This window comes from Branchiostoma lanceolatum, chromosome 1 (assembly GCF_035083965.1).
Source record: "Branchiostoma lanceolatum isolate klBraLanc5 chromosome 1, klBraLanc5.hap2, whole genome shotgun sequence".
Classification (NCBI taxonomy): domain Eukaryota; kingdom Metazoa; phylum Chordata; class Leptocardii; order Amphioxiformes; family Branchiostomatidae; genus Branchiostoma; species Branchiostoma lanceolatum.
The window spans coordinates 41,370,158-41,379,196 of record NC_089722.1 but is presented as its reverse complement, the minus strand read 5'-3'; the positions used below and the strand labels follow the sequence as shown (position 1 = coordinate 41,379,196).

The following is a 9,039-nucleotide window of genomic DNA, read 5'->3' as shown; positions in this document are numbered from 1 at the left end:
TCAACCCTTCGTCTTCTTCTTCTTCTTCTACATCGGTATCTGTATAGCCGGTGTAACTAGCCGCCCTTCGGCGTAACACACCAGCTTCTGTATCTACGGTATAGCCGGTGTAACTAGCCGCCCTTCGGCGTAACACACCAGCTTCTGTATCTGTATAGCCGGTGTAACTAGCCGCCCTTCGGCGTAACACACCAGCTTCTGTATCGGTATAGCCAGTATAACCGTCATTCTGCGTAACACACCAGCTTCTGTACCTGTATAGCCAGTATAACCGCCATTCTGCGTAACACACCAGCTTCTGTATCTGTATAGCCAGTATAACCGCCATTCTGCGTAACAAACCAGCTTCTGTATCTGTGTCTATACAGCCGGAATAACCACCCGTCAGAGTAACCCACCAGCTTCTGATTCTGTGTCTATACAGCCGGTATAACCGCCTTTCTACGTAACACATCAGCTTCGCAGGCACGTTGCTTGGGTAACTGTTGCCTTGCGTATCTTATTGCCTGGATTTCTAACATTCATCAACGTCTCAAAAACAGGTTAGTTTGTAGCCTTACTTGTGCGCGGGGACTTTTATGGTCTTTTCAGGGTTGTAGTTGTTGCGCCCGATCCTCTGCATCCCGACATCCCGCAGAGCTGTGCGGAAGATCCTGTTGTAGAGCTGGATGCACGTCGGGGAGGTCGGGGTTAGCTCGTTGGTCAGCGTGATGGTGATCAGGATGTTGGCGCCGTCGTTGCGCCGCTTGGAAAACAGCACGGTAACCTATGGGAGGACGCAAATTTCAACCAATCAATCAACTGATAAATCAATCGGTCGATCAATCAATCGATCGATCGATCCAAAAATGGCGGGGTTAGCTCGTTGGTGATCGTGATCGTGACCTGGATGTCGGCGCCGTTGTTGCGCCGCGTGGAAGACAACATGGTCACCTATGGGAGGACACAAATGTCAATAAATCAATCGATCGATCGATCGATCCATCAATGATGTTCACTGAGAACATTTTGATCAAACAAAAAGGGACACATGGTTTGAACAGTTTGCTATCTGATCATGTGCTACATGTTGCTTCCTGCATTGTAGGATATAGATGTCAATCAATCAATCAATCAATCAATTGATATTACATAGTCGACCTATATTCATTCACCAAATATGATTACGGAGTGTTGAAGGTATCATTGTAAACAACTGTTTTCTTATAATAAAACTGTTTTCCTATGTTTTGTCAAAAAGACCCCTGACGTCCTCCCTTGAACTCTTGAAAAGCGGCATAGGCCGAAGAGAATGTAATATTTCAAGGTTAAATAATGCTTAAAAAATATTCTAAAAAGGCTACCTAGTGAGGATGCTCCTACTGCAGTTGTGCGTATATACATAATCTACTAACCTTCTGCTCCAGGCGTGTGGGTGAGAAGAGGATCATGCCGTCGAAGGCGTAAGTCTCGCCGATCAGATCTAGGTGTTCCTTCATCATTAACCTTCGCACATCTAACTCCAAGCGTTGTTTTAATAACGTTACATACTGTACTTAACGAATCCGTTAACCTTCTTCTCCAAGCGTTCGGGCGAGAAGAGGTCCATACCGTCGAAGGCGTAGGTCTCGCCGATCAGTTCCGGCAAGTGCTTCTCGAGCATGAAGAACCTCACCTAACCTTCGCACATCTAATTGCAAACGTTGTTTAACGCTATCTACTGTACATAGGGAATCTGTTTACCCTCCAAGCAGAGGTTGGTGGGGAAGATCGTGACCGTTTTATCATATGCCATGTTTGTTCGTCCGCTATATATAGGGGGGCAGCTGACGAAAATGACGAAAAACGGGGCATATGATAAAACGGTCACGATCTCCCCCACCAACCTCTGCTTGGAGAGTAGAATCCACTAACCTTTTGCTCCAGACGCTTAGGCGAGAAGAGGACCATACCGTCGAAGGCGTAGGCCTCGCCGATCAGCTGAGGCAAGTGTTCCTTGAGCAGGGAGAAGCGCACGCCCCTGTGATCCACCTCCGGCGTGAAGCTGACGTTGTACTGGTACAGCGCCCAGGACGGGGTGGTGCTCACGCGGAAGAAGTTTGCCACCAGGGAGACTGGCTGGCCCGCGGTGCCTGCGGTGGGAGAAAACAGGTTTTGTTAGGGTATAATCTCTAAAGCCCCCGTCAGGCGTCACAAATAAGAAATTCAGCTCGGCCGACGTGTTGGCGAGCTTCAAATGTGCATTTTCGGCCAAAGTACGGCCGACGTTCTGTCGATTACGAGGGCTTCGGGCGATTTTTAGAAATCAAAGTTGATCCAACTATTGGCCTTTTACCAGGTTAGTCGATTCTGACTTCGTCCATGTCCAAGGGATGGTGCCATCTCATGGGGGATTTTTAGTTTTTAGTGTTCGACGGACGTACCCGATATTTTCATTGGAAAATACGGCCGATGCTCGGTCGATTTTGAAATTCGGCGAGCTTCGGGCGATCTACAAATTCGGCCGACGCTTGCATGAATTGTGACGCTGGCTTAAGCAGATCTTTCGTAATCTCCAAGCATATCTTTCGGTGGGTATAAGACCGTATCCAACTGGCAAAGGAAGTTTTCGTCGCCACCCAAGAGATACGGTCCTATAGCCACCGAAAGATATGCTTGGAGATTACATCTGACAGCATCCAACTGGCCACCGATGATACTGCTTTTGCCAGCTGGATATGGTCATATTGCATTGCCAACGATAGATCTGCTTGGAGATTAGTGTTAGGGTTGTTGACTTAGAAGCGAAAGGTTCTGGGTTCGAATCCCTGGCAGGCCCCAGTGTAAACCAGTCAGAATTGCCCTGAGGAGGGTGGCAAATGGTTACCGAAACGTTGGTGAATTAATCACTTGGCTGTATCAGTGACTTACCAACCAATGAAACTATTCACTGAACTTTCTCCCTGAGATACGCAGCCTCAACCAGGGCCCATATGCTGCTAGCAAAATAGTGGAAAACGATCAAATAGACAGTTATAACATCATGACCAGAGAAGTTATCTGGCTGAAAATACAGTTTGCAACCTAGCCTCCATCAGGCCCTCTTACAGGCGTATGGATCGTAGAATTCGGCAGAAAAAAAGGAATAATTCAGCCAGTAGAGCAAGGTCACGGTGAAGATCACATTTCGTCCGCGCCTTTCTTCTCGCTGACATGACATGACAGACTTATTATAACGGGGCCTGCAAATGAAACCCTGGCAAATAGTTGGTCTGGTAGGAACTATTTGCAACCCGCGAGGCTATATTATACGATAGATACGCACCTTTCTTGTCCTGAATGTGAGCAGGGCGGGTGTGAGGCACGTTGATGACCACATCGCCCCTCCTGCGTCTCCCTCCGGCAGGCTTGGCGGCCGACGGGGGCGCCGCGCCCTTCTCGCCGAGCGACAAGGCCTCCATCTCTGCAGCTGGGGGAGCTGGAGGTATAACATTTCATTCGTTTAGGCAAATGTAGTGGACAACGTTAAGCCAACCGTCAGAAGCCAGAGTTAGAAGCCAGAGCAAGAAAACAGCCAAGAGAGAAGACATCTCGAAAAATGTCAAAGATGTCGGTTAGCTTAAGTAATCAATGATTCTTGAATCAGAGTTAGAAGCCAGAGCAAGAAAACAGCCAACTCGGAAGAGAGAAGACATTCGAAAAATGTAAAAGATGTCGGTTAGCTTGAGTAATTAATGATTCTTGAATCCACTTTATATTTCCTGAATTACATTTATTTGTTAATTGTGTTTTGGTTAGCATAGTTGGAGAGTAGGGGCCCCCTACATTGTAATTTGGACCCCACCACCTATGCTGCGATTCAGGCTACTATGTTGCATTTCAATCATCAGAATAGGGGTGTTTTGTTTTCTGGGGAGAACTTTTTCAACATAATGTAGTAGACCAAAAGGATGCTTAATGATTATTACTGACCTCCGGGAGGCCGCGGCGGCCCCTCTGTCGCTCCCCTTCCGCGAGCACGTCCTACAGCTGGCGGTCCTCCGGTTCCACGGCCGCGTCCAGGCGGGGCTTGCTCGCCCGGGCGCCGTGGCTGTTCCTCTGTAGCTCCCCGACCACGAGCACGTCCTACTGCTGGCGGCCCCCCGGCTCCCCTGCCGCGTCCCGGCGGGGCTTGCTCGCCCGGGCGCCGCGGCTGTCCCTCCATCGCTCCCCGGCCACGACCTCGTGCCCGCCCACGTGCGCGTCCCGTCATCTTGCAGCGTAAAGTCTACCTGTTTTTTCCTGCCAACAGTTTACAGTATCAGCGCTCTAAGCTGGAATAGAAATCAAACAATGGATCAGTGAATAGTTTCACGCGGTTGGTTTGTCGTCACAGGAAATTATTAGAGTTCACCTGGCTGCCATAAAACATATCGGCAATCCTTCTGCTCTCCTCTCAACACTAGCCTGGATGCCAGACCCCCAATCTCTAAAAAATACATACATTTTAGAGATTGGGGGTCTGGCATCCAGGCTACTCAAACACAGGACCTTCGGCTTCACGCCACACCCGAGAGGACCTCCTTAATGCAAGGGTCACATTTCCAACCCGGGGCCCGGCCGGGCAGCTTGCGGGAACGAAAATATGATATAAAAGTCAACAAAAGACAAAAAAACGTTAAAAATTACTCTTAACTACAAATTGTATATTTTCTTGATATGCATTTTTTATTTTTCGTTTTCGCCGACATCCCGGTCGGGCCCCGGATTGGAAATGTGACCTAAGCATTTCCGAAGGAGGTCCTACCCATTTAAAGCTGAGTCGAGTGAGGAAATATTAAAAAAAAAAAAAAAAGATAAATTGTCTGATCCCCTGTCCGTCTGTTTGTTTAGCTGGAAAGTTTAGTTGCTGATTGCTCTGTTTATTTTCGTTACTTTCAATTGTCAATCCCATGTTCTAGGAGGGGAAAAGAAATTAAGGGTAGCAACCCCTACCTGTAAAAAATACCCTACTACAGTTTTGGTTAGTTCATTAGTATGATGAACCCAACAAGTACACTCACAGATGCTTCCAAAACACATGCAGACACTGCTGACTCCTTTCAAGTAGTCTTAAGATCTTGGGCAGTTACTGTAAATGCAGAAATGTTTGCGGTGGTTTTATGTTCGCGGTTTTCGCGGCGACGTTTCACCGCGAACTTAAAACCACCGCGAAAATTTTTGTCCTATACTGTGGCTGTACGTGACTTTAGCACTGCTGCGAATTTTTCCCTTAGCGCGAAATAAAAACCACGCGAACTTAAATGCATTTACAGTATTTCCATCCCAATGCAGAGGACGCCTCATTGCCAACAAAAACCGGCAGAACAGCCTAGATGAATAGCCTCCACCACGGCTTGCTACGAGTGTATGGATGGTAGAATTCGGCAATAAAGGAATAATTGGCCAGTAGAGTCAGTCCACGGTGAGGTTAATGATTCGCCTGCGAATGAAACCCTCTGTTGGCCATGGCCAACTTCCAAGGCAACTATCCTCCCTATACGGCTATAGCCGGCGTAGTTATGCTTAGGTCACATTTCCAAGCCGGGGCCCGGCCGAGCTGTTTGCGAAAAGGAAAAATAAAAAACGCATATCAAGAAAATACACAAGTTATAGTTAGAAGTAATTTTCTAACGTTTTGTGTCTTTTGTTGTCTTTTATGTAATATTTTTCGTTCCCGCAAGCTGCCCGACCGGGCCCCGCTTTGGAAATGTGACCTAAGCATAAGTCTGGTAGAGACTACTACAGGAATGTGAGCTGAGTGCTGGCAGGGAGAGTGGTTACTCTAAATGTATTAAACATTTCATAGCTTTAGATTTAATGTCCGTTCATTCATGGCATGATACTCCGATCTCTATTTTTTTTAAACAGCTAGGTAACACGTTTAAGTGCAATCTACGTACCATCTTCTTTGATTACTGAAATTGGCTCTTTTTTGGTACAAGTGAAAGCGATGTGTTTTTTTAACAGGTACCTGTCCAGACGTTTTATCACTGATTGCGATGATCGTGTAAGAAAAAGGGTTTTGATTTTGTTCCACGGTAGATGATTTTAAGGACAATGATTCTAACCAATTTTGACTGTTATAAGACAAGCAATTCATTCTTCAAAGGCTGCGATGTATTTTGATGGAATAAACCATTCATCATCATCAAGTTGATAAGGGAGCATACATCTACTCATAACAAGACAACAACAAAAATACTTCAATGGAATGATTTGATCCTATTTTGCATCTAGTTTTGGTTTTGTTTGGTTTTGCCTCTACCCTGCCATGTACTGTTTTGACTGTTATATACCGAGACTGTGATATACGTGTTGTTACCTTCAACAACTTTTGATTTGAATTTAATTTATGTTCATTTACCACTTGCTTTCTTCAAATTTGAATTGATTTGAATCAATGTACCAGGTGTGTCCCTTTTGTGTTGCCACTATATTATGTTCATATTATTTTGTGCTACTCATTACTGCTATTATTATGATTTATTTCTGAATATTATCATTTATTACTGTACCTCTACCAATACTCCTATGTCAAGTTTATGTATTCAATTGGTGTCCTATAAGTCCGTATAGGCTGGGCGACTTAATTGAGTCGCAGGACACGAAAATAAAACATTCATACATTCATTCATACGACGGTAGGGATGATCTCCCTCTTGCTCATTAGGTAGCAGCCTCACAGTTGAGCTCCTGGTTCCAACGTGGTTTTGGAAAGATAACGAAGAACCGAAAAATTTCACTGTTTTTGCACTGGTTGTTCACTAGGGGAACCCGGCGGGTTCAAATCCTTGGAAGCGGCATCTTGGTCTTTCGCAAGTGACGTAAAATGGGGGTCTCGTGTTCGAGGAGGTGTAAGTAAAGGGGAAAAGGCTAGCAACCACTCACCGTAAAATATGGGTGTCCCTGTGGTGTAGTGGTCTGCGCCTTCTGCCTCTCACCACATCTGGTTCAAATTACTTGGACCAGAAGGACTGGGGTTCAAGCCCCAGGTAGGACACCTCTGGACAAGAGGTGCATTGAGTCATACCAAAGACTTTATAAAAATGGTACATACTTCTGAAACAGTATGGAAGTTAAACACACTCCTCTGCCAGTGGACTAGCCCCCTACTCCAGTGTGGCCCAGGGCTATGAAACGGAGATGGGCACCGCCCTATACATCAATAATGGTGTGGGAGGATTTTTTAACAGAAACAGCGAGGAAACATGCTGCCCTATTTTGCCACTAGGTGAACAATAACAACACACGATGGCATTTTAAACAGTACACGTAGGTACGATTTTCAATGGCCCCCGGCGCTGACCACGGCATGCTTTTGTCCCGAGTATTTTCGTTCGAATGTCAGTTGTCTGTGGCGTGGTATATCTTTTTCCAAACAGGTCCAAAGAAGATATCCTTTGCTAAGACCGTCGAGTAGGTTAACCTCAGTGATAACATGTGGTTTTGAAAATGAAGCGACGATCTTCACTGGTCTTACCTTCAGGCAAAGTACTACTTAAGCACCATGTTGTCTTCAGCTAACATTTCAGCTCGGAATATAGGACAACGTCCACCACACGTCTGATAAGTGCCAACGTAACCTCATTGATCAGTGCAAGGTTTCATCCTAAAATCTCCTTGATCAATACCATGCCTTGACAAATATCAAGAGAAAAAGGAAACCTAAACGTGGCTTACCTTCTGAGTTATGCTTCACCAGTGCAGCTTTCCGCATTCACCGACCCTTGTTTTTCACCCGAATTGGGTCAACTAGTATGTAAATTAAGTATAATTATAATGTCCCCTGGGACAGACTAAAAACATCGGTGGGCGGGACCTGGCTGTTCTACGTGTCGGGCTTTACTTTTGACGGTATACCGTAATTCACTTTATCTTCGCGCTAGCAAAATTTCACGATGTAAGGAAAATTGACATTTTTACTGAATTCTAACTTCGTGGCAGGCATGATGGCGGCAAGTGATTTACACAACGAATGTGCGACGGAATCATAACTGTTTTTTTTTTCACAGTGGTAACTTCACGGTACAGAGGTGACCGTGAACACAGTGAACATTAAGTTACAGTAAAAGAAACAAGAATTATCAGTTCTGCGCATGCTGCACTCAGTCCGTTGTTGTCAGGTCCATTTAGAGGGGGGGCAGCACTATATCCCATCAAGGTGGTTATATAGACCTCCTTGATCTTACGAAAGAGGCTTCAACTATTTCAGAACATGGCATAATTCCCCAAAGCTTTGCTAGTTAATCAGCTTTACCCATTGCTATTTGACCTGAGAGTCCACAATCTTCATCATGAAAGAAACAAACAATGCTTTTGTAAGAAAGAATTTGACTGACCGGAATTTTCGACCGAAGTATTCAGTCTCCTTCACAAGACTTCAGCTACATGTGTATCTGACCAAAGCGGTAGAAACAAGTGATATTTTTTTCGCACTAGGTCAAAGTTCGTTGGAAGTCGGTGCCATACAGATCCATGATTAAAGTCCTCATCATGTATTGATTACTTAAACAGTAAGTCTTGCATGATGTTGCTCAACTGGTTTCAGGTTTGATCGAAAGACTTGTATACACTGCTTGAGTAACAGTGCTTAAGAATATTGGAATGTACATGTATGCATGGATGAGTGTACGAAGGGGCAGACATCTACACAGAAGAGGTAAGAGAAGTCAAGATATCTTGCTTTCTCAAGGCAAAGGTACATTGTATCTGCCAAAAAAAATTACAAACAAAAAATAACAAACAAAAAATAGTCAACAGCCATATCATGTCATGAAAACTTTTAATAAACAAAAGTAGTAATACAAAATATATGTTGCTTTATGATCTTTTAGTTTTGGTCCCATAAGATATATCTTTTCTTTCTCAAAAAACAAATAGGTGAGTACAGAAAGAAATACAGATCAACTTGATGATTGCTTATCTTTTTAGTTCTTACATATGTGCTCTGATGTTCAGAACAAAAGTTTTCTAAAGAAGGAAGAGATGACTTCACTAAACATAAATCTGACTCGCATAACCATGTAACTTTCATGTAGCGTAACTTTGGAGGTCAATATC

General features: G+C 44.6%; 1 protein-coding gene across 1 annotated transcript in view; it reads right to left on the bottom strand.

The window, feature by feature from the left end:
- Window positions 1–3,432, bottom strand: part of LOC136423458 (piwi-like protein 1) — a 12,634-nt gene extending 9,202 nt beyond the window's left edge. Inside the window, exons 1-3 of the mRNA XM_066411607.1 lie at window positions 3,284–3,432; window positions 1,894–2,111; window positions 561–766 (exon numbers count right to left, since the gene is read on the bottom strand). Of these exons, the coding sequence (XP_066267704.1) occupies window positions 561–766; window positions 1,894–2,111; window positions 3,284–3,419 (560 nt within the window). The 5' untranslated portion in view covers window positions 3,420–3,432. The remainder of the gene's footprint in view (window positions 1–560; window positions 767–1,893; window positions 2,112–3,283) is intronic.
- Window positions 3,433–9,039: the final 5,607 nt, after the last annotated feature.